Genomic DNA, 26,213 nt, shown 5'->3' on the forward strand with positions numbered 1-26,213 from the left:
GGGTGGTGTACTTCCTCAGTAAAACTTCAAAAGCCTGTGATGTACTCAGAGTACATAAGGACTTATGTCCTCTGATTTATTTCAGATTTTGTTAAGAAAAATATAGCTTAATGTGCAAGCTTCTCAATGCCCCCTAGCTAGCAGGGGACGTTTGCAAATCAAGTGTAGATGAATGAAGGAAATAGCTTCAAACGGCCCCACCATTCCATCCTGACTTGAGGAAAAGGGATGTCAGGAAGACATACTACTTTATTCTAGTGAATTTAGGAAATTGTGTTGATGTCCTCTTCGATTGTTCTCATGGTATTCTTGGGTTAATGTCCCATACACAGACCCTTGCGTGTAGCACACCTGTGACTGCCTATAAGAATGTATGAACTCACCGGTATCAGATAATTGGTGCAGGCACTAGGAGTAGAACAAATTTAAAGGGGCCAAGATTCAAAACATTTAAGAAACACTGTGGTAAGCACGTGGGGTGATGGTGGTGGAGGAAATTATGCTATTTTAATGGACTAAATTTATGAATAAAACAATTCTTGAAATGGTATAAAATGCAGAACTACAGTTCAGCATCAAATAATAATGAAAATAAAAGCATTGTGTGGCCTTCATATTCTAGCTGCTCAAGGTAATGTGAAACAGATGAGTTTTGCAGAATGTTTCCTCCCTCCAGAATGTTACTGGGGGCATAAGAACAGCCCTGCTGGATCAGGCCCAAGGCCCATCTAGTCCAGTATCCTGTTTCACACAGTGGCCCACCAGATGCCTCTGGAAACTTACAGGCAGGAGTTGAGGGCATGCCCTCTCTCCTGCTGTAACTCCCCTGCAACGGGTATTCAGAGGCATCCTGCCTTTGAGGCTGGAGGTGATCTGTAGCTGTTGATAGACCTTTCCTCCATTAAGTTATCCAAACCCATCTTAAAGCCATCAAGTTTGTTAGCTGTCACCACATCTTGTGGCAGAGAATTCCACAAGTTGATTTCGTGTTGTGTGAAAAAGTACTTCCATTGGTTGGACCTAAATTTCTTGGAAATCAATTTCATGTGATGACCCCTGGTTCTAGTGTTATGTGAGAGGGAGAAGAATTTCTCTCTATCAACTTTCTCCATGCCATGCATGATTTTATAGACCTCTATCATGGTTCCCCACAGTCGTCTCTTTTCTAAACTAAAAAGCCCCAGGTGTTATAGTCTTGCCTCATAAGGAAGGTGCTCTAAGTCCCTGATCATCTTGGTTGCCCTCTTCTCCACCTTTTCCAGTTCCATAATGTCCTTTTTTAGATGTGGTGTGTAAGAGATTTTGTCACCCCAAAATCCTGCAACCAGGAATAAGTGAGGGCTCCAAAAATCCTCACACTGATTAATGGGTTCTTTTGATGGTACTGGCTGTCAAGAATCCCAAGACCCAAGAAGACACGAGAAATGGAGAGGTTATATTTAATCAAAACAGATTTATTTTCTTACCAATATTCAGATGAATTGCAGTATATACATACAGTGATTTCCCTCTCCCTCACGGCAACTAAAATAATATCTAACACCCTATAGAATACCAGAGCTTCCGCACGCTCCTTGTGGCTTATCCCCTGAGCTTACCAAGAGAGAAACTGATGCTTCCCCTTTTGCGAAGTATTGGATCTGTCAGGTTAGATGGTCTTCCTCTATTTCCTTCAGCCTCAGCACCCACTCCTCCTGTCCTGACTCTTGCTCCAGATCAGGGTCCTATGTACCCCACACTATCTGCCCACATACCGACGGTGATTGGCTGGAGATAGAGGTCCTGACCATTGATGGCCCTCAGCTAACCTGTTCCATTTGACATTTTACACCATTGGCCAGGGGAGATGTGAAAGAGGAACAAGGCATGGGCCAAGCGACCACCCCCTCCAAATGGAACACCGAGCCCTGGCTACTTTCAATCTGAGGTATCGGAAAATGAGGAAGTGTGTCCGAGCCGACAGGCCAATCTTCACTAATTTTAGACAAAAGCACTGGGTGGGGCTGCATGTTTGACAGCATGGAAAATTTGCTGAAATAGGGGAACCTGGTATTTGCTGAAACAGGAGAATTTGGCACTCACTCGTGGGAGTTAAGATTAAGGCCTAAATTGTCGAACTCATGTTAAGCATTCATCTAATACACCATGGTTAACCTATCTATGCACCTTTTGTATATAAAATCGATCTGAGCAGGCCTTACAGGTGAACAGAACTGTATGCAGTACACCAGGTGTGGCTGCACCATAAGTTTTGTATAAGGACATTATAATCAGTCCCCTTCCCAATGATCCCTATCATGGAATTGGCCTTTTTCACAGCTGCCGCACATTGAGTCAACACTTTCAACAAGCTGTCCACCAGTGGTCCCTCTAATTCTTCTCATCTCTGTGCGGGATGAGTTTTGTTCTGGGTGGCAGTATCAAGGCTGTGTGTGCACACCTGCATGCAGAATGGGGCCTTCCTAATTCAACCTGGGAGGGATCTAAAATAAACTGAGCGGATATCTTAAAAACGTGAGCACGTGCGCACTCCTTACAGGGAACAGTGCGGTCCACCATGACCCCAAGATCCATCTCTTGGTCAGTCACCGACAGCTCAGATCCCATCCATGTATACTTAAAGTTGGGGGTGTGTGTGTGTCCCAATTTGCATCACTTTACACTTGCCAACATTAACCACATCTGCTATTTTGTCTCCCACTCTCCCAGTTTGGAGAGAACCTTTTGGAGCTCCTCACAATCAGTTTTGGATTTCAGTACCAGGAAGAGTTTGGTATCATCTGCAAATTTGGCCACCTTGCTGCTTACACTTACTTCTAGAAGCACTGCAAGATATTCCCCTCAGGGGATGAAGCCGCTCTGGGAAGAGCAGAAGGTTTCAAGTTCCCTCCCTGGCTTCTCCAAGATAGGGCTGAGAGAGATTCCTGCCTGCAACCTTGGAGAAGCCACTGCCAGTCTGTGAAGACAATACTGAGCTAGATAGACCAATGGTCTGACTCAGTATATGGCAGTTTCCTATGTTCCTGTGTTCCTAGATCATTTATGAATAAATTTATTTTTTTTATTTCTTTTTATTACATCTGTTGGCCAGCCTATGAATAAATTTTAAAGCAATGGTCCCAGTACAGATCCCTTAGCGACCCTACCACTTACTTCCCTCCATTGTGTAAACTCTCCATTTATACCTAGTCTTGTTTCCTGTCCTTCAACCAGTTAGCAATCCACACATGTACTTGTCCCCTTATCCCATGACTGCTAAGTTTTCTCAAGCTCAGTATCCTCTGCTATGAAGGCAGATACAAATAACTTCTTTAGCTTCTCTGCAACCTCCATATCCTCCTAAATAATCCCTTTCACTACCTCATCTAATGGTCCAATCGCCTCCCTGGCAGGTTTCCTGCATCTGATGTATTTAAAGAAGCTTTTTATTCCCCTTGATGCTTTTAGCTAAATGATCCTCAAATTCTCCTTTTTCTCCCTTGTCACCTTGCATTTCTCTTGCCATAGTTTGTGTTCCTTTTTGTTCTCTTCATTTGAACAGGCCTTCCAATTTCAGAAGGAAGTCCTCTTCCCCTTCATGGCTTCCTCGACTTAACCTGTTAGCCATGCTGGCATCCTCCTGGACTTAGTGGTACCTTAGTGGTGCAAGGTAGCATCTAGACAGTGCTACTGGGAGCAACTTCCCCACTCCCTCTTATAGCCCCTTGGGAAAGCCATTGTTTGAGAGACCTTTTGCAGCAGCATGGGATATTTTGTGGGCAGCAGCAAGAGAGGGCTTCCCTAGAAACTGAGCAGATGAAGGAATCTGGAGAATTCCATCCTCTTCATGCAGCTACCTGCAACATTCCACGTTTACTTAAAGTCCCTCAGTCCTTAAATAGCTTTTGGCTAGGTGGTGGGTTCCAGGCTAAAGGGGGAAGGAGGAGTGAGGAAAATCACTTCTTGAGCACTGTCAGCCTGAGATACTCTCCACTGTTTCTCTTCTGACCTGGGGGTGTTATTTCAGATTTAATCCAACTGCACTGAAAGCTTTGCTTCTGTGTGTAGGTAATTCCACTTTCTGTGATAGAATATAGAAAATACTAATTTTACAGATTTATACCTTAACTATCAGACCCATAGTCTCGTAAGAGAACCTACAAACAGATACAAATAAAAATATGGTAATAAAGCATCCACAAAAGTATAAGCAGAAACTGAGAACCAGCAGCAGGCATGAAAAGCAAATGAATCCAGATTGGTGAAAGGTCTTGCAGAACAAAGGTTTTTAGAGCAGCCTTAAATGCAGGTTATGAAGAGGCCTGGCCAGTGTCGCTGAGAAGAGTTCCACAACAGTGTTCTTACAGAATAAGCCCTGTCCGTTGTCGCCACCTCCAAGTGAAGAGAAGACAGTACCAAGCAGAGAAAGAGTAGGGCCTGTGAAGTTAGTTTATAACAGTACACTTAGGCCTTAAGGTATCCCTGCTAACTGGGCAAAGAGGCATCTTTTTTAAAAAATGGTGGTTCTCTTTATTTAGTAGGGCAAAAGCAACTGGCCCTACTATAGACTAGAGCAGGGTTTCTCAAGGTGTGGGTCCCCAGATGTTATTGGACTTCAGCTCCCATAATCCCCAGCCCCAGTGGCCTTTGGTTGGGAATTATGGGAGTTGAAGTCCAACTACATCTGGGGACCCACACGTTGAGAATCCCTGGACTAGAGCATCCCTATATATAGTATAGCACAGTACCCTTCCAGTGGCTTGCTGGTGGCTATTCTGTTGTTTCTAGATTGTGAGCTCATTGGGGTCAGGGATCCATCTTTCTTTATTTCTGTATAAACTGCTTCAGAAAGTTGTTGAAAAGCGGTATATAAATATTTTTTGTTGTAGCAGTAGTAGTCCTAGGCCATGTAAAATCAATCATGATTTGAGGTTAATATGTGGTACATTTGTGTAGATTTAGGAAGCTCAAAAGCCCCGCAAACATGGAACGAATTGTTCTCTCTTCCCAAGCCCTATCAATCCACAAGTGTTGATTAAATTAAGTTGTGGGGAACTTGGTACAAGTTAGTTTTCTGCTTACCAATATGTACACGATGTATTACAGGTCTGGGTTACAACAAAGAAGCTTGTAACAATTTTGGAAGGCCCACCTGATGCTTTGAAAACCCTGTCCATATTCTGTTCAGCCTTAGGCTCCCCCCCCCACTCCTATTGCAAGTAATTTGGATATACACTATATTAATATGGCATTTTCAATGTGAGTGTTGCCTTAGTAACAAACAAAATGATAGATTGTAAACTCACTCGTTGGGCAGAATTTTAAAATGCAGCACAGTGCACCATATTTTTCTGCTAGAAAGTACACTGCTTTAATGGACATTCCCAGGTAAGTGGGCACAGGATTTCAGCTTCAGCCTATATAGCATTAAAATGACAAAGCACCATGGATAACATCCACAGCAATGCTCCAACCTATATAGCATTAAAATGACAAAACACCATGGATAACATCCACAGCAGTGCTTGCAGCTGGACTCCAAAGTTGTGATACTCTGCAATGTTGCACTACTGCTAGTGGAAGAGGTACCTTCTCAGTGATATATATAACACTGCAACATGTTATGCAACAGGTAGTTCAAACATCATGTTCCATTATCACTAGTGGAAGAGGAGCCCCAGGGATGTATATAAGGTTGTGCAACACGTTGCACTATTGCTAGTGCAAGAACTAATCTGGAACAGGCTGTTTTCTAGGCACAACAACTTTGCACCAAGTCTTTATGCTAGCACCACAAACCTGTGGCTATAAACGTACTAAAATGAATAAAAGAGAAATGACCTGTTCATTTAGGTTGGCCAGGCATTGACTAGCACAAGTCAGCAGCCAGTGATCAATTATGACAGTTGAACCATTTATATCTACCCAAATCCAATGTCAATTTAAATATGCTTTTATGGAGCCAGTTTATGAATCCAACAGAGTCATCAAGTGCTGGGTAAGTAAAACAAGAATAACCTCCTATAGGCTAGCAGTAGTAACAAAGGTTAGGGCCTTTTCAGGTGTGGCACCCTGGCTCTGAAATGTTCCCCATGGAAGATCACCTAGTGTCAGCCAAGTCTAGTCTTTTTGCTGCTGAATCGAACTCTTTATTTGCCCAAATTTCTTAGGATTTCTTCTTATGCTCATCAGTTGCTTTTCTGCGGCCATTTTTGTTTTTACATGTGTAAGCCGCTTTGGATGTCTCCAAACCAACCAAGAGAACATTAAGTTTTTTAATATTGTACATGAACTGTCTCTTTCTCCGATGTTATATACTGCTGCAACAGTCTCTATTGCTCTAATCAGTGTTTTGGATACCGTAGTATAAAGTAAAAATCTGACCCACATGGGGAAAAGATTGATGAGAAAGGCAAAGAGCAATGCATGATTTCTGTAGTATCTTTTGTTTGCCTTGGGCTACTTGTCCACATGGTAGTGCTGTTGCACACTAAGGAGGAGGATTCTGGCTTCAACCAAAGAAAGATGACGAACCAGAAGCTTGTTTTATCCTCCACCGAGGCCGACGCCCGATTAGGGGGCAGCGGGCTACAGTCTTAAGCATTCCTAGTATGACTTCAGGATTCCAGTTGTAACAGTAGACTATTAGCATACATTCCTTGCAGTACTTGAAGCAATCATGTTCTCTGCTGGGAGTAGAAGTACAGAATAAGGCAGACAAAGATACAATTTTTTCCTGTTGGAGTACCTCCTGCGGCAAGCCTTCTATGCTTTTAAATTTTATTTATTTACTGAAGAAAGAGTGCGAGTGTTTAAATTCCCCATAAATGCAGCAGCCTTTGCTTGTTTGTTTAAAATATTTATACTCTGTCCCTCCAGTACATTACTGCTTGGGGTAGCTCACAACATTAATAAAAGACATACAATTTAAAATAAGAATAAAGTTAAAGTGAAAATACCAGGTGAAAATGATATATGATTTCAAATTAAAAGTTATTTAAAAAGATAAAAATTGAGAACTATAAAAACTAAAGAACCTACCAGATATAAGCTGCAGATAAAACTTTTAAAAACCTCTTTTTAAAAATGTGTTTAATTGCTTTTTAAGAAACACAGAGGGAGGGAGCATAGTGGAGCTCTTCCATCAATCTTTATTACGGTCACAGAGCAGCCTAAGAATATTCGTCTCATTTGGGGATGGTGTTTCAAAGCTGAGCCCTGGCAGAGTCATATGGGCGAATGTGGTACGAATGTTACCCTGGTCCCAAGCTGTGTAGAGCTTTAAAGGTCAAGACCAGCACCTTGAATTTAGCCCAGAAGCGGACCACTAACCAAGGAAGCTGCCGCAGTATGGATGTGACACTCATGAAGCAACTTGTGCCCATGAGCAACCTTGCAGCAGCATTCTGGACCAGCTGAAGCTTGCAAATGGCTTTCGTAGGGTGCATTGTAGAAGTCCAAACTGGATGTTACCAAAGCATGAGTGACTGAGGTCAGGTGGGTCCGACTTCTCCAAGTAGAGTCACAGCTGTCGTACCAGCCAGAGCTAGTAAAAAGCTATGCACACTGCCATCTCCTGAACCTCCTAGGGCAGTGTCGGGTCTAGAAACATCCCCAAGCTGCAGACTTTGTCTTTCAGAAGGAGTGTGACCCCCCCATCCAAGACCAGATTTGCCTTACTGTACTCAGTTTTACTGACGATCAGTTTTACCAACCCAGATAACTTCTGTCTTAACTAGATTAAGTTTCAGCTTGTTTTCCCCACCTACTCAAGAACAGCCTCCAAACCCTGGTTCAGAACATCCATTGTCTCCCTGGTGTCAGCTGATTTAAAAGATAGATAGAGCTGGATGTCATCAGCATATTGGTTGCACTGCAGCCCACACCCACAGATGACCTCTCCCAGAGGTTTCATGTAGATGTTAAACAGCGTAGATTCCTGTAGCACTCCATAGGCCAAAGGGTAGAGCAGGCACCCCACAGCACCACTTTCTGAGTATGAACCACCAGGTAGGAGTGGAGAACCGTGTCTCCAAGGCACCACAGAACCGTGTCCCGAAGTTCCGACCTTGAGAAACAATCCAGAAGGATACCATGGTTGATGGTATCGAAAGCCACTGTGAGGTCCAGGAGAATCAACAAAGTCACACTCCCTCTGTCTATCTCCCAGCATAGGACATCTTCCAGGACAACCAAGGCAGTTTCTTTCCCTTATCCAGGTCGGACGTCAGCCTGGAAAGGATCTAAGTAATCAGATTCATCCAAGGCTGCCTGGAGCTAGGATGCCACCACGATCTCCAATACCTTGCAAAAGAAGGGGAGGTTAGAAACTGGATAAAATAATGGGCAGAAATTCAACATATAGACCCCCCTCACCACAAATGTATGGTGTCACAGGGTATGTACAGAGGGCAGGCGACAGAACCACCTTGACAAAGCTAAGCAGGTTTAGGTCTGGTCAGTGCCTGGATGGGGAGGGCTGCCTGGGAACCCCATGCATGCTGTTTTAAGCTCCATGATGAAAGAAAGACAGGGTATAAATGTAACAAATACAGCATTGGAAAAGCTGCACCTTTTGAATTTGCCTGCTGGCTCAAGAGGTTTTGGTGAAATCCAGTATGATTGCAATCCAACTTCAGATTGTCAGCTGGGCAATGACAGACATAAATCCCAGAAACATAAATTCCTATCCACCCCCAGCACAGTACCTCCAGTTACTGTTGCTGTTATCTATCTTGTGTTTATTTTTAGACTGTGAACCCTTTGGGGACAGGGAGCCATCTTATTTATTTTTTTCTCGGTGTAAATCGCCCTGAGCCATTTTTGGAAGGGTGGTATAGAAATATAATAAATAATAATAAATAATAATATTCAGACATTATTCTGTACGAATGTACAGATCTGTATACAGGTACATGTTTTTGTGTGAAGAACTGTGCCTGTGTTCACTTTAAAAGTGAACCTACCTAGAGGTCCCTCAAATGCATGGCACAGATAGGAAGTGTACCTGTGTTCAGCATAATGTGTGACTAATTGTACTGGTGTACACTGTACACTCATATGAGTGTTGAACATAACATGTGAATAGGGCTCAAGTGGCTGCAAGAAGAGGGGGCAAAAGAGGCAGTGGACTGAGAAGGAGAAATGTGTGGAGAGGGCTGATGGCTTGAAGACAAAAAGGACTGACTGGAGAGGGGGTCACGCACAGTTCAAGGTCAGGTGGATCTGCTATAGGGTGTGGAAGACAAATGCACTAGAGATGTCAAGCAAGCGGTACGGTGGTTACAAAAAGTAGGATAAAGCACGCAGTGAGATGAAGAGCAAAGAACTCCACACATCGGTGGTAATTTACCAACAGTTCTTGGGTAATCTGCATCACTTTACATTCTGCTGGTCAAATCCAGCTTTGTTTGGATTGAGAAGAGCCAGGAGAGACACTGGCTGGTATCCTTATGTATTCTGGATCACTCTTATAATCAAAATAAATTAGACATATGCATTGAATGGCAGTTTAAAATTCTCCCCAGCCCGCCAGACTTACTAACTTGAATGGTAGAGAATGGCCACTGAAATGCAACTGGAGCAGGGGCGTAGCAAGGTTGGAGTGGGCCCAGAGACAAGATTTTAAAATGGCCCCCCCCCAAAGTCCAGGGCCTCCGCACACCCCAGGCCCCCAAGGATTTAAGTCTGATATTCCAAAATAAGTATGCTGCCTGCAAATACATTTCACTGAATACACACACACACGTGTCACAATATATAGTGATATACATTGAGTACTATACATTTGTATTACTTTTAATGCCTAGAACACACTAGAAAGATGAATTATTAAAATGGGCCCCTCGCTGCAGATTAGCAAAGGAGACTTTCAACCATGCAGGGTGAGCCTATGTTTGTTTTCTCAGAATTCTGAACAAATTCAGTCAAGTTTGATTCCAGGAGGTTTTTCACAGGAGGCTTTTAAAGCCCTTTAACACACATCTCCTCTGGAATGGAGGTGCTGCATTCACATGTTGGCCAGATTGACCCTGAAGTCCCTGCAAGTTATTGGGGAGCAGTTCACACACAAGAAAACCAAAATAAAATAAAAGCACCACACATTGCTTCACAGTTCTCACTCAGACCTTCTGGGTTGCAAAACAACTTGAACATAAGTGCATTTATAAATGAATGAATGAATGAATAAAATTAATAAAATACTGTTCCAGAAGTTTTTGCAATTTTCTGCCATGAAACAAGCCACTTATAGGACTTTTTAGATAGTTTTTTTTAAGTCAGCAAATTTTCCAAGCTGTTTCAAAATAAATATTCAGAGACTTCTCGGTCCCTCCTCCCCCACCCCCATATCCAAGCCCTATGGCAAGCAGATCCCTATATATGGGGGGGGGGGGCGGGAAAGGTAACCACAAAAAGGAGTTCACACTCTACCTGGCAAATGCTGGTCTGGGTTGAGCAGGGCAGCAAGGGGTCTTCTGCTGCAGAGAACACTCTGGCTGCCTCCTCCTTCCTGGCTGGCTTGGGCCCTACTCGAGTTCAGGCTTCACTGCGGCCTACACGGAGGCCTCCGTGGAAGCCCCGCCCACCCGCCGATCAGCTGAGAGGCGGGAGAAAAGGAGCTCTTTGCAGCTTGTCTGCTGCTTCGATTGCGGGCCAGGAGAACAAGCAGGAGAGACGGCGAAGAGGGCAAGTGGCTGAGAGGCTATGGGGCTGGGCAGGGGGCAATGGGGAGTCACATGAGGTGCCCCTGGGGTGCCCCTCCAGGCAGTGGGCCCCCCAGACAACTGTCTCCCCTTGCCCTATCATTGTTACGCGCCTGAACTGGAGATAGCCCATAGAAGTGCATTGAATTGAACTGAATTCCTAGAAGACTATTGGAATGCACTGTGCCCAGTGTGATTGATTATGCCTTGTTTTTTTTAGGGTACGTTTGTCTACATGGTCAAACAAAAAACAGGCCCATAATAAAATGCATATTCCGAGGAACCAGTGCATTTAAATGATTATTCTTTGTTATTGATTTTAGCATATCCCACATTGTCTTGTTTTCTTCCTTTCTTCCTAGGAGAGGAGAGCTGGTCTTGTGGTAGCAAGCATGACTTGTCCCCATAGCTAGGCAGGGACTGCCCTGGTTGCATATGAAAGGGAGGCTTGTTGTGTGAGCACTACAAGATAATCCCCATGAAGCTGCTCTGGGAAAAGCAGAAGGTTTATGTTTCAAGTTCCCTCCCTGGCTTCTCCAAGATAGGATAAGATTTTTTTTATAGGACAAGATTTTTTTATTGAACCAACAAACTACCAAAGCATACAGTACGTTGCCAAAGCACAATTATATACAAAGTGGTTGTTTGTACATGATATATCTACAAAGATTTACACACAATGATTTGGAAACCCACAAGGTTATGAAGTATATGCAGGTAGTACTGTAACTTCGGGGGGTGGGTTGAAGGCACATCAGGTAATCTGGGTTGGGTGGGTTACGTCCCACGTCCATTTCCACAATTTGTCCCATTGCTGTTTAGAAGAGATATTCTTGTCTTTTTGCACATAACCATACAAACTTTTCCAGAAGAGATAGGGCTGAGAGAGATTCCTGCCTGCAACCTTGGAGAAGCCGCTGCCAGTCTGTGAAGACGATTCTGAGCTAGATAGACCAATGGTCTGACTCAGTAGTATATGGCAGTTTCCTATGTTCCTTCCCACGTTCACCACCCACCCACCGACCCACCGCTCTTTCTCTCTCTCTTTTTTAAACCCGCGAGCTCTATTCCAGTTCCCAACATTGAGCAAGATAAGGTTTGATTGTCTCGAAGCACCACAACGAAAGTGAACGTCTTACTCTGGCTGCTGTATCCGAGGCTGTAAATTAACTCCTGTGCATTTCTCCATGTTGCCCCGCACATGGAGGATTCTAATCGGATCCGGAAGTGAGGGCTGTGTAGTGTGTGTTATATCTCTTTGTCTTAAAGAGCCGGCACCGGCAGTGTCTTTCTCTATGGTATAAAGGGGAAGTAGTGAAAACTCCGTGGGGAGAAAATGTGTGTAATGTAATGTAGAAATGATCGAGCGGCTTAACTGTAAGTATTGTTCAGGCCAGCTGCTATAGGGAAAGTATGTGCGAGGGAATGCTTAAAATTTCAGGTTAGTGGGGGCTGTCGTTTACATTTGTTGCGTTTTAGCTAAAATAAAGCATGAATGGGGGAGAAAGAAGCCAGAATCGAATCACGTTCCAAATAACGTGATTCTGGAGATATCCGTGACGGCAGAGCTTTGTATCTTTTTAAAAGAGACATTTTAAACAGGCGACACGTTTGGGTGTATATAGTTACCTAGATCGCTCTGTTTGCAGGACCAGAAGCCTTTGCGCTGCTGCCGGGAAGGTGCCTTGTAATTGCATCAGATGAAATTATAGGAAGTTGGAAAGGTTTAGCCGGCTAGCCAGCCTACTTATATCAAGTTAAGCCGCATTGTATCCCCCCCGCCCAGCCCCGTATGAATTAATGTCATAACCAATGATTAGTGCATTTTTATGAATCCCTGTTGCAATTTAAAGAGAACTTTAAAATCTGTTAGGGCTCTGCCTGGATAGACAACTATGAAAGACCATTGTTGTTGCTATCGCTTAACATGGTAGACTTCTCTAATATGATTCCTGATGGTTGCCATCAAGAAAATATGCTGCTTCCTGCCTCTCTCCACTTTGGAATTAGAAGGGCAGTGGGAAATTGCTTCTCAAGTCGCAACTCATTTTCCAAAACGCTGAAAAACTCCCCTCTGCTTTCCCATATTTCTCTCTCCACTTCTCCTCTCTCCCATGAAAGTTTCGCTCATTGGTTTAATTTTCTCCCCCTCCCACAATCTCAGAAATGATAGGTTGTAGGAAAAGATAAAGGCAGCAATTCTGTGCAGTTACTGCCTACACAGTCTTGTTTACTTCAGTGGGGTTTAAACAAGCTGTGTACAGGGTTACAGCCAAAGCCTGAAGTACATTATTTATTCAGCTCTGCCCCATAAATCCTGCAAGCATGAGTGCTCTTCAATGTAGAATGTATCGCTCCTCCTAGCATCCAGCTTCCGTCCTCAATCATTCTGGTATCTTGCATAAGCTCCTTGTTTCTTATGGATTCCTTGGCGCCTGGCACAACAAGCGGAAAGTTCCGTAAATGCTGTCTTTCCAGTATCTTTACTCACAACATAGTAGTGTGTTAACTTTCTTCTGTGGCATGATAGGGGTTCCATTTAGTTGCCCTCTGTAGTTCAGGCCACATGCAGTACTTCTCAGGAGCACCTGTTTTTCTGGCTAAGTTTGTGGTTCTAGTCACACAAGATTGTTATGAACTGCTCCATGGGCTTATGTTCTGGGTATATATGCCCAAGGCATGCATACATCTTTGTACATACAAAAAGAGTATAAATTCCTTGCTTTATATACAAGGGTGAATAGAGTGCTAACAATGCTATAATTATTATAAGGAATTTAAAAAGTAAATATGGCAAATATACTGCTGCTTTCCCCCGTTCAAATTAAATCTTGAACAACTCACACACACACCAGTCTTCTGAAATACCTGTCCTTAAACACAATGGGCTAGGCCAGTATGTTTGGTGTTTAACTCAAAAGAGGATGGTTTGAGTCTACCTCAAAAGAGGATGGTTTGAGTCTACCTCGTGACACCCACATCCTTCTTCCTTGGGGAGAGGCCAAAACTTGGTGGTGAGGTGCGCTTTCTGCATATAGAAGATTCAGTTCCAATTTTTGACGTCTTGGTTTGAGAAAGAGCTCTCCAGAAAGAGTTGCTTTCAGTTAAAATAGACCTCATACAAGGCTATAATCAGTAGCTTGACTCTGTATAAGGAAGCACTTTATGCAGCAGTGTATACATTTTGTATTCTGCAAGTATTGCTTTGGGTCCCTCAAGAGTTAAGCAAGGGATATCCTCATTAATTATTTAAAATATCCAGTATCCTGATATGATGGTAACTTTAGGCATATTGGGTAGAGACTGGCTGAAAATGACATCTATAAGTTCATAGAAGGAATAGATTAGAAGACCCTGGTTGGCAATTTGTTTGACAGTGGCCATCTTTTATTTATTGTTTCCATTTAATATATTACCTTTCATCTAACAATCTCAGCATTAATACAGTGAAAACATTACAGATATGGTGACACATTAAAAACCATACAATGGCAATTTTAGAAACTATATTATGACAACAGAGGGCAAACTAGCATCCAAGGGTGTACTACTATGAGGACTAATGGCAAAAGATAACTCGTTTAACCATCCAGTTTTTGTTAACAAAACCCCAAATGCTTGGGTGGACAATATCATTTCTGTGTAGATGAAAGGCCGGAAGAGAGAGAGCAGTGTGAGTCTTAAACAGAAAGGCGTTCCACAATCTAGAGCCAACAACAGAGAAAGCTTTGTCCCATATACTCAACAGTCTCATTTCTTAAGAACATAAGAACAGCCCTGCTGGATCATGCCAAGGCCCATCTAGTCCAGCATCCTGTTTCACACAGTGGCCCACCAGACGCTGCTGGGAGCCTACAGGCAGGAGTTGAGGGCATGCCCTCTTTCCTGCTGTTACTCCCCTGCAACTGGTACTCAGAGGCAACTTGCCTTTAAGGCTGGAGTTGGCCTGTAGCCCTCAGACTAGTAGCCGTTGATAGACCTCTCCTCCATGAAGTTATCCAAACCTTTCTTAAAGCCATCCAATCTAGTACCTAACACCACATCTTGTGGCAGAGAATTCCACAAGTTGATTATGCGTTGTGTGAAAAAAATACTTCCTCTTGCTGGTCCTAAATTTCCTGGCAATCAATTTCATGGGATGCCCCTGGTTCTAGTGTTATGTGAGAGGGAGAAAAATTTCTCTCTATCCACTTTCTCCACACCATGCATTATTTTACAGATCTCTATCCTGTCTCCCCACAGTCATTTCCCCCCCCTAAACTAAAAAGCCCCAGGTGTTGTAGCCTTGCCTCATAAGGAAAGTCCTCTAGGCCCCTGATCATCTTGATTGCCCTCTTCTGCACATTTTCCAGTTCTACAATGTCCTTTAGATGTGATGACCAGAATTGTACACAGTACTCCAAGTGTGGCCGCACCATAGTTTTGTATAAAGGCATAATAATATTAAATAAATAAATATTAGCAGTTTTATTTTCAATCAATCAATCAACCTTTATTACGGTCAGAGACCAGCATAAAATTACATGTTAAACGAGAGTGATACTAAAAGGACTAAAAGATAATACAAGTTAAAAGTTATATGTTAAAAAATACAGGAGGATAAAGGTGATTGCAAATACAATGATAGATATCGTGAAAAGGCTAAAATTAAAGATAATTGCAATTTAAAAAGAGATGAGCTAAAATGGATAAAAATTACATATATGCACATTAATACTAAAGAACTAAAACTGCTAAAAATAAAATATTACTATTTCTGTTATAAGAATGCACAGAAAAAATAAAAAGGGGAATATAAAATTGTAAAATGCAGATTTAAAATTATAAAAAACAATAAAAAGCAGTATAAGACAATAAGAGGAGAGGCATGGGCAAGTGCGAGGTCAACCCAAAGTCATCGGGAATCAGATTAAGGCTAACAGGGCTCACAGCCTATCATCCTCCGACGAATGCCGATCGCAGCCGCACAGAACCTGGCAACGCTATATGTAATGGCAGGCTTCATGTCAGAGAGTAACCAGAAGCTGTAGAATTGTCTCAAATGTCCCGGGAACTTGCTTAACAGTGGGAGGATGAGGGAGGCACGAATGTCTCTATAGAATGAACAGTATAGGAGGACATGCTCAGCAGTTTCAATCTGTCCTGAGCCACAGGGACATTAGCCACTCTGCAAATGAGATCCTTCTGTAATGGCCCTCTAGCACTGCTGATGGGAGGCCATGGCAGCAAGCCAAGGTGAATGCCCTTCTGTGGTTTGGGACCTCCAGTTGGGTAAGATATGCTGCAGGAGAGGCAGTAGTTTTATTTTCAATCCCCTTTCTAATGATCCCTAGCATGGAATTGGCCTTTCAACGAGCTGTCTACCACGACCCCAAGATCCCTCTCCTGGTCAGTAACCGACAGCTCAGATCCCATCTGCGTATATGTGAAGTTGGGGTTTTTCATCAGAATGTGCATCAATTTACACTTGCCAACATTAACTTCATTTGACATTTTGTCTCCCACTCACCCAGTTTGAAGAAATTCTTTTGGAGCGGCACAGTGGAGAAATGACTTGATTAGCAAGGCAGAGGTTGCGGGTACGAATCCCTGCTGCTGTGTTTCCCAGACTATGGGAAACACCTATATCGGGTAGCAGCAATATAGGAAGATGATGAAAGGCATCATCTCATAATGCGCAGGAGGAGGCAATGGTAAACCCCTCTGGTATTCTACCAAAGACAACCACAGGGCTCTGTGGTCGCCAGGAGTCGACATTGACTCGACGGCACACTGTACCTTTACTTCACTAACTGTTGCGTATTTCACTATCCTAAATAGTTTGGTGTCATCTGCAAATTTGGCCACCTCGCTGCTTACCCCAACTTCTAGATCATTTATGAATAAATTAAAAAGCACCAGTCCCAGTACAGATCCCTGGGGGACCCTACTTCTTACTTGCCTTCTTTTCGATAACTCTCCATTTATACCTACCCTCTGTTTCCTGTCTTTGCCCCTGGATCCCTTTTTGAAAATTGGTGAAAATTGGTGGTACAGAGCCTGATTGCAGGGATAAGTTATATATTTTAGCAAGGAGGCTTGCTTGCTACCGTTATGAACAGCAGCAGAGGCTTTGGCAGAGTGCTTCCTTTAGGCAACTCAGCTGCTCACTCATTTCCCTTCTGCCTTAGCCTGGGTTTGGGACTGAGCAGCTGTTGTGGAACATAGGAAGCTGCCTTATACTGTGTCAGACCATTGGTCCATCTAGCTCAGTGTTGTCTATGCAGACTGGCAGCGGGCTCTCCAAGGTTGCAGGCAGAAGTCTCTCTGCCCTAACTTGGAGATGCACCTCTCCTCACAATTTTGCAAGAATCTTGCAAGAAGTGTGAGGAAAGGACAGGAGGTTACTGGGAGCCTTCCCTCCTCCCCACCACTTTCAAAGCTTGCAAGGGTCTATTTTGAAAGGGAGGTGGCCCCCACCAGGATCAGGAGCAAGGCAGCATTTGATACCCCACCTCAAGCATTTCAATACCTCAGGGCACTCCTGGGAATCAGAGCTATGTTAGGGTCCAGATGGAAAGCCTTTGCAGGCCAAATTTGGTCCCCGAGACAGGCAAACTGAGGTCCTAGATTAGAGTTTTTAAAGTATTCATAGGAACGTAGGAAGCTACCTTCTACCAAGTCAGACCATTGGTCCATCTAGCTCAGTACAGTCTACACAGATTGGCATCGTCTTCTCCAAGGTTACAGGCAGGAGTCTCTCTCAGCCCTATCTGGAGATGCCAGGGAGGGAACTTGGAACCTTCTGCATGCAAGCATGCAGGTGCTCTTCCCAGAGCAGCCCCTAAGGGGTATATCTTACAGTGCTCACATGTAGTCCCTCGTCCAAATGCAAGCCTGGGTGGACCCTGCTTAGCAAAGGGTCCTTTGTACTGCTGTCCTATTATCAATCCAGCAGATGGCAGTATTTTTTGTAACTAAAAGCATGCCTATCCTAATTGCAGGTTTTGCCATGCAGCTAATTGTTGAGAGTACTACTTGGGTAGACTGCACAACCTTACCTTACCCTTGCAGTTTAAGGAAGTCGCACTTTTTAAAAAGCTGTGAAGTACCTGGACAACTACTATTACTGTATAAAGGCTTGGAATAAGCATGGAATCATGCTAACAGGTCAAAGAGACTATTTTGTTTAAAGTTGTGGCTCTCTTATATTTAGCTGGGGGACAGCAATTATCCCTATTCAGCGCAGCGTCGTGTCTCTCCAGTGGCTGTTGTTGCTGGTGTCTCTTTTTGTTTTTAGATTATGAACTTCTATTAGGATAGGGAGCATCTCTTTCATTCCTTTTGCTATGTAAACTTCTTTGAACTCCCCCACCCACCCCTTTCTTTTGCTGAAAAGCAATGTATTCATAATAATATTGTGTGAGATGCATTTTGGGATCCCTTTTTGTAAAATAAATACATAAAAATAAGACTTTAATAAGCTGTTTTCAGTGTGTTTCGGCAATGTTCTGCTTTTGCTTTGGAAGTGCTGTCTTATTTGTATTATTTAACTTTTCTAAGCTGCTTTGAGCTCCTTGGAAAATAGAAATTCCTAAATAAATATATTTAAAAGCAAGGGCTGAAGCCACTGAAAAACAGCGGGAAAGAAAGTAGGGTTTCAGTGTAATTACTCCCCAAACAGTCTGTTGGATGTAGTGGAGATTCAATAGAATAGCTTGAGATTTCTGGTATCAAAGTTTCTTTTATTTCCGTTGCCAATATAAATGATATTTATGAGGGCTGATACTGGGATGATGTGCATACATCTTTTAAAAAACATAATGAGGCGATTCTCACAATCAGTGAGACTCGCCTGAATGAGGTTTGCAGGGAGAGCGTGCGGCCCCCGGAAGTTCCAGGATGCCCTGCACAAGTGCACAGGGCATCCTGGAGAGACCCCCAGGGCCGGGAGGCTTGTTTCAGCCTCCCGGCGGGGGTCTAGGGATGTGCACGGTCCGGACCAGCACCGAGGGGGGATCTCCCTTCAGGGGCGGGGGGGGGGGTAGAACTTACCTCTCTCGCCGCTTTTCCCCCTCCGGCACTGAATATTTTTTTTGACCCTATGGGTCCCGAACCGGTCCGGAGGCCATGTTGGAGGCCTCCGGACTGGTTCCAGACCGGACCGAACCGGTCCGGCAGTCCGGCACTGAGGGGGGGGGGTTGTCCCTTTAAGGGCAGGGGGGTAGAACTTACCCCTCCCGCCGCTCTTCCCCCTCCGGTGCTGTCGTATTTAGTGAAGATTTTGGGGCGGCAGCGTTCTTCACTGCCGCCCCTGCCCCCATTGTCGCCTGCAAGTCCTTCTAAGTGCTGCACACATGCGCGCGCGGTAGCGTGCACGTGCCTGCCCCCTACGTCACACGCACGCTGTGTGTGATGTAGGCGGGACGCGCGCGCATGCGTGCAACACTTAGAAGGACTTGCAGGCGACGACGGGGGCAGGGGCATCAGCGAAGAACACTGCCGCCCCAAAATCTTCACTAAATACGACAGCGCCGGAGGGGGAAGAGTGGCGGGAGGGGTAAGTTCTACCCCCCCGCCCTTAAAGGGACACCCCCCCCCTCGGTGCCAGTCCGGAACAGTCCGGACCGTGCACATGCTTAGTCTTTTTGTGTGTTGCCACAGCGCTAACCTCATCTAAGGGGAGGGGGACTTAGGAGGGTTTGCTGCCGGAAGCCGCATGGCTCCTGTGGCAGCACACGACCCTCCAAAAGCAGGCTAGGCCCACTTTTGGTGGATTGCGAGAATCGTCTCAATGTGTTAGAAGCCTTGGTTGAAATAACTGACGTGTAGATGAAATCTTTTCAGGAGAAATCCATGGATGAATCCACCTCACTTGCATACACTTGAAAGGCAGCACCCTTCCAGAAAAATAACTTCCTCGCGTACTCACTATCAAACTGCTGTGGTTACTTGATCAAAGGGCGCTTTTCACATAGTTGCAGTACTTTTATTTCTTATCCTCAGTCATTATATATAAAGAGCATTAGTACAGATAAAAAACAGTTCTCCATGGGCTCACTTTTGTTTATATTTAGGATGGAAGCAGTAATGTGAGACCTACTGTTATTTCTCTTTCAAAAATCTGACATATAGAGCAAAGCTTGCCCCCCTCTTCCAAAATGCATTTTGCACACCTTCTGTGTCCCCTTCCTCAATATTTTTTTTGGTGCCAATACATTCTATCTTAACAGTTTCTGTACTTCTGTCTTATTTTCATAGGTGACTTGGCCTTAAATCTCTTCTGTCCTTTGTCAGTCACTGAAAAAATCATCCCAGATCTACAAAATCTCAGATGAATAATACATTTTAAAATGAGAATTTACACAAAATTTGTGCTAAAGTACATCACCATTTTAAAAATGTATTTGGAGTCCTGAGTTTTGTTTTTTTGCTTGTTGAATTTAAACAGTTTTTAAAAGAATTGTAGCCCAGTGTGCCATGTTTGAGAAGTTTTTTCATCAATGTCCTCATTGAGTAGCATGCACTAACAATTTTCCTTTTTCTTTCCCAGGAATAATGTTATCAAGATGTCTGTGCATTCTTTGCTGTGTGAGAGAATTGCTATTGCTAAGGAGCTAATCAAAAGGGCAGAAGCCCTTTCCAGGTCCCAGAAAGGTGGTATAGAAGGGGGATCAAAGCTCTGCAGCAAACTAAAAGCAGAGTTAAAATTCTTGAACAAGGTGGAGGCTGGTAAGGTAGCCATCAAAGAGTCACACCTGCAGAGTACAAATCTCACTCACCTGCAAGCCATCATCGAGTCGGCAGAGAACTTGAAGGAAGTTGTCGGTGTGCTTCATGTTTTTGCTTACGAGGATAACTTTGGTGAAAAACAAAGCTTGGTAGTAGATGTGGTTGCAAACAGTGGCCACACCTGGGTGAAATCAATTGGTCGAAAGGCTGAAGCCCTGCACAATATTTGGCTGGGCAGGGGCCAGTATGGAGACAAGAGCATCATTGAGCAAGCAGAGGACTTCCTGCAAGCAAGCTGCCAGCAGCCAGTGCAGTACAGTAACCCACACATTATCTTTGCTTTCTACAATGGTGTGTCCTCTCCAGTGGCAGAGAGGCTGAAACAGATGGGCATATCTATACGGGGAGACATAGTAGCTGTAAACACATTAACAGAACATGCCAGCAAAGACCTTCCCTTAAGTTCTAGCGAATCTGATGATGAAGGTGGCAAATGCCTGCAAGTGACTAAAGTGGATCAGGACAACTTAATAGCCAGGGTTGCTTTTCCTACAGAAGTCAGAGTGGACATGTGCAATAAGGTTAACTTGGATATTACTACTTTGATTACGTATGTCTCTGCTCTTAGCTATGGAGGCTGTCACTTTATCTTCAAGGAGAAAGTCTTAACTGAGCAGGCAGTACAAGAGAGAGAAGAGAGAGTTCTTCCACTACTGGAAGAGTTCATGAAGGACAAGGAGCTGTTTGCTTGTGAATCGGCAGTCAGAGACTTTCAGGTCATCTTAGAGACCTTAGGGGGGCCGGGGGAGAAAAATCGAGCCACATTACTCCTGGAGAGAGTCACTGTGGTACCAGACCAACCCTCTGAGCGTGCCTTAAGTCTGGTGCCTAGTTCCAAAATCAACAGCCGCTCTCTGGCCATCTTTGGGACAGGAGATTCTTTAAAGGCCATCACTATAACTGCAAACAGTGGCTTTGTTAGGGCTGCAGCTAATCAGGGAGTTAGGTTTAGTGTGTTCATTCATCAGCCCAGGGCATTGACAGAGAGCAAAGAATCTTCGGCCATGCCTCTACCAAAGCAATGAGCTGAGTCCGAATAGTGCAAACCAGTTATCTCTGGCCATTAAAGTAACAGAACCAGTGGATAGATCTGTCAAAATAGCTGATTCATACAGCTTATAGTAGAAGCAATTTCAGACACACAATTTTTTTTTTAAGGACACAACTTGGCAAAAAGGCAGAAGTGAATGTTGCAATGAGCATGGGGCTGCTACCAAAAGCAATTTCAGACACACATTTTATTTTATTTTTTAAAAGGACACAAATTGGTGAAAAGGCAGAAATGTCCTGCCATCATTTTGCTGTTCATTTCCCTGCTGCAGCTCCACACTGTTGGCTGTCTTTGGTGGGAAATGTGCAGCATAATAGCTCACATTCTGTGCAGCACCTGCTGACCCAAGAGCAGGGTATGTGTGCTGGTTCCATGCTACTCTGAAGCCCATCCATGTGGCTAGCGAGTGCAGAGCGGCTCTGTGGCTCCTAAGAATTGTGTCCTTGCTCTAGAGATGCTTCTCCCATTGGGAATGATGGGGAAACTGTTGCTACAGCGATGATGCAATTTTTAGTAGTCATGGAGCTTCTCCATACTCACTAGCAGCATAGATGGGCTTTGGAGTAGCATGGAACCAGTGCATGTCCTGCTGTTGGATCTGCTCCACATTTTAGCCAGAGACAGCATTTGGAGAGTTGTACTGGACATATTTGGAAAGGGATGGAGTTCTACACAAGGCTGTTAACGTTTGTTGGAAGTTCTGTGTTTGTTGTAAAATTTATTTCTACCCAGAGTCAAGCACTTGTAAATCCCATTTACTTCAATAGGAGAGATGTAAGCACATGCTTAATTTTCATATCGGGATTAAAAAGTGCTTAAACTGGGCATGATCCAAGCAAAAGTAAACACTTAAATCCCATTTTGGCACATGCTCTACCATTAGAATTGATGTGTCAATGCATAAGTTGGGCTGAATTGTAATCTTACTTTTTGTTGAATCCTCCTGGTTTTCAGTGCAGTGGCTCCACTGTAATTTATTTTACTGAGGTAATTATGTTGTTAACAGAGTACAACATATTATTAAAACATTACAATTCAAACATAACCTATATTTGTTGTCTTGGTGCTTAGAGGCTGACTTTAAAACTTTTCAGATTTTGCTGCTGAAACTCTTTAGTTGATTTGAAATGGGTGGTGGGATTTTATTTTTTGCTAAAGTGATATAGATGATATGGCAAGATTTAAAAGATGCTAATAGGTAGTACCATCAAAGCAAAGAGCTCATTCTTAATATTTTTTTTAAAATGTAGATAGATGATATTAAAACCTAAACTCTTAAAGATGACGGGGACCTGCCCTATTCTTTGCACTTTACATAAATATTTACAACTTTCCAAATACTGAATATATTTCTATTATGAAAAGGAAAAATAAATATCTTTCCCTCCACTCTGCCACTACCTGCCAGACATGTACAATATATTCAAAAAGATGGTTCTAAACCAAAGAACTGCACATTAGCTCGAGTTATGATGTAATTACTTCTGATCAGACATCAAAATGAGCTTTTATACTTCCAGCATTATAACTAGGGCTACATCTTCTGTGGGTTTTAATAAAGTCTTTCTCTAAGGAAACCACATATCCTACATTTAAAATAGTATTTATAAACCTCTTTTTCTTAAGGGCTCAGAGTGCTTTGCAGACATTATCTCAGCAATCTTTACAATAATTCTGTATTGAAGGCCAGCATTATTGTAGATACCAGTATTGTTTACAGATGCGGGGGCAGGGGTGTTGAGAGACACAGGGGTTCCTTAAAACTACCAGATGAATTCATGCCTGAAATCATATTTGATCAAGAATTTGCTGACTCACACTCTTAATCTTTGCACTATGGCAGGATAAGTTATGGAAATGTCGAATTGTCTGCCAGATGGAGTTGGGAATAGATAGAAGAACATGAAAGCAGAAGACCTGGGATTCAGGAAGGGGTGGTATGTGTGCTGTGCAGTGCTCTGCCTCAACAACGAATTGTTGAAGTCCTGACTTGATTGTTAGCAAGCACTTTCACAACCATGAGGGCTAAGAATTTGGTGAGGGGGTCATTCTCAGCATGGCAGATTCTGTGCTTTAAACACACTAGAGTTAGAAGTTAGGCATGCCTAACTTGTCCTTTTAACTTCAATAGGGCCCCCTCAAGTTAACGTCGTCAGAATGTCAGTCAGTGAGGCCGTTCTCACAACGTTTCGGTGCCTCTAATTTGAGGTATGGAAATGCTTCAAGCTGCCCTGGCTGAATCGTTTCATTGGGAGTCAAGCGGGCGCTTTAAAAGCAGGGAAGCAGATCTCGCCTGCCCCTCCACTGCTGCTGCTGCTCCACATTTGCAGATGCCATTTACATGACTCTCTAATTCTTGCGCAGAAGCCATTTACGTGCTGACACCACCTGAGGGCTACAGGGAAGAGGGAACTTCCTGTTCTCAAGCAGGAAGCAGCTTCAGGGTGGCTTTTCAGAACAGACAGCGTGGCGGTGGGGGGTGGCGGGCGGTTGAGATGGAAGGGCAGGTAAAACCAGCCTTCTTCCTTTTAAAGTGCCCACTCCCTGCCACCCCCACCCCCCGCCGATGCACAAAATGCTTCATGCACATCCCTATGGCCCGGGCTTGGCTGCCTGTGAGAACCACTGGGATCTGTGCGGAGCCCACTGGCGCCTTGGCAAACCCACCTAAGAAGCCCACCAGTTAGTTGAGGTTAAGGACTCAAGTTTACCTTTCACTCAGGCTAACTGTTTGTGTGCGAGCGCCAGCTGCTTCCCACCAGTGCTGGCACAGGAGCGGGCTCCCAGCCATCACGGGGGGGGGGGGATCCCCCACAATGCACCGCACACTCGTGCGTTGCATTGTGGGATTTCCAGGGGCCGGGACAATGCATCCTGACCCCTGCAGTTTCATGCTGCCCATGGCAGCCGCAGACCATATGGGTGTGTGATTCATGCACCCAGCAACTCTCCAGGAATTGTGAAGGCGAGCTTCTGCCTTCCCTGCCACCCGCCCTCAAACCCGCTCACTTAATCGTGAGAATGGGCTCAGCATGTGTACACATTGATGCCAAACACAGCTTCAACTCTTCTCTTTTACTATGCTAAAAGAATTGTTCATTTGCATGTCAGTTTTGAGGGCTGGGTTTATTGTGGTAGGCATTAGTCTTCCATTTCCACAAATGCGAAGGGGGGGAGGCATTGAAAGGTGCACATCAAGGTGCCAATCTTGCTCAGTTAAGCTGCTTAGTTCCATTGCGCTAAGCAGTGGATTTAAAGTCTTAATTAAAATCTGTAGGCCATCTCAGTGCTGGGTTTCAAATGTAAGCAGGAATCCCAGCCTTCCTGAGAGCCTTCAGTAGATTCCAGCACTCCATTAGAAAAAGTCTAACCCATAGCTCCCTTTCCCAGCTGCTCTGAAATGCAATGTCTGATTAATTCCAAGCACGTTTTTGCACATGAAGATGCAAATGTTCCGTTCAATGGAACAAGATTTTGACGGTTCTTTTGTGAGGCCAGCTTCCACTCAAGTCAAGGGCTCTTAACCCAAACTACTCCATGTTTTTTTCTATAAAAGCTAGACTCACTATTCACTTTGTAGCTGTCTCTTTCTGCTGTTTTATTGCGCAGCCTTAAGTGGCATGTTCACAAAGGGGAGAGAGCTGAGTGCCTGTTCAACACTTGGCCTACTGGCTATACCTCAGTCTGTAATGGCAGCTGTACTGAACTAGGATCAGGTCTCACTTGCAGACATTTGACAAACTGTTGCCTGCAATAATGGTAGAGAATTTGAGGCTAAAGGTTATCTGAGTACCCCCCCCCCCCCGCCCGCAATATCTTGGTTGTATTAGGCAAAACAAGTGCTTTCTCTCTCATATGTGCTATTGTAGTGTCTGGCTTTTGCAGACAGAGTTAAGGATGGAAGGGATCTTGGTTTCTTCATGTAAAATGCAGCCATTTTTGAATATTTTGCAAAGAGATGAGAGTTTAAAGCAGGGAGGTTTGTGATATTTTTAGCTGGAGAAGGGTTCTTTTAAGAACTCTCAAGAGGATGACAGTTCCACTGGTACAGATTTTATCATCATAATACTATGGAAGTGAGCTGAGGACTTCATTTGCTAAATACCACAGTGCTTCAGAGCCTTATTCCGGACAGACAGCCCTAGCTGATCATGTGAATACCAGGGCTTTGTGTGTGTGCAAATTAAAGGGAGACAAGGGGTGGGGCTTAACGAAATCCACAAGCCTCACTGTTGAATTTCCCTTCCCGCACTTCAGCTTAACCATGCCCCTCGGCATTCTAAAAAGGGTAGCTAAGGAAGCCCTCACAAAAGGTAAGGGTGCTAGGGAGGCCTGTAATTTGAACACCAGGATAGTGCAAACAGATTTTTGGGGTGAGGTGGGGTGGGGAGGAAGGCACATGAATGGACTGTGTGAACCCTTTCTGCAAACGGGGAAAAGAAAACCAAGTTTGCAAATAAAAATACGTACACCTCTAAAAGCAAATGCAGCTTGTATTCTGTAAGCACAGCTCTTATGTTTCTGGCTGTTATAGGAAGTCCCCATCCTCCAAATTCAACCTGAACAGGCAGTGGAACTTGTACAGCTCAATATTTCATCCCACAAATGTGGTGTTTTGGGTTAATCCGTTCATTGATCCAACCCACCTTTTGAATAGTGCTTTAGATACTTTTATTACAGTCCCGGAGTAGAGGCGGGGCTAAGAAACA

At 43.9% G+C, this 26,213-nt stretch overlaps 1 protein-coding gene across 1 annotated transcript; it reads left to right on the top strand.

Annotated features, from left to right (window-relative positions):
• Positions 1-11,932: 11,932 nt before the first annotated feature.
• On the top strand, positions 11,933-22,549 carry C6H7orf25 (chromosome 6 C7orf25 homolog). The gene is made up of 2 exons (XM_053258790.1): positions 11,933-12,059; positions 20,215-22,549. The coding sequence occupies exon 2, from the start codon at positions 20,231-20,233 to the stop codon at positions 21,476-21,478; it is 1,248 nt and encodes a 415-aa protein (XP_053114765.1). The 5' UTR covers positions 11,933-12,059; positions 20,215-20,230; the 3' UTR covers positions 21,479-22,549.
• The last annotated feature ends 3,664 nt before the right edge of the window (positions 22,550-26,213 follow it).

The sequence above is a fragment of the Hemicordylus capensis genome, chromosome 6, assembly GCF_027244095.1.
Source record: "Hemicordylus capensis ecotype Gifberg chromosome 6, rHemCap1.1.pri, whole genome shotgun sequence".
Classification (NCBI taxonomy): Eukaryota; Metazoa; Chordata; class Lepidosauria; order Squamata; family Cordylidae; genus Hemicordylus; species Hemicordylus capensis.

Excerpts from the sequence above, each read along its gene's own strand:
- C6H7orf25 (XM_053258790.1), top strand. The coding sequence starts at position 20,231 with ATGTCTGTGCATTCTTTGCTGTGTGAGAGAATTGCTATTGCTAAGGAG.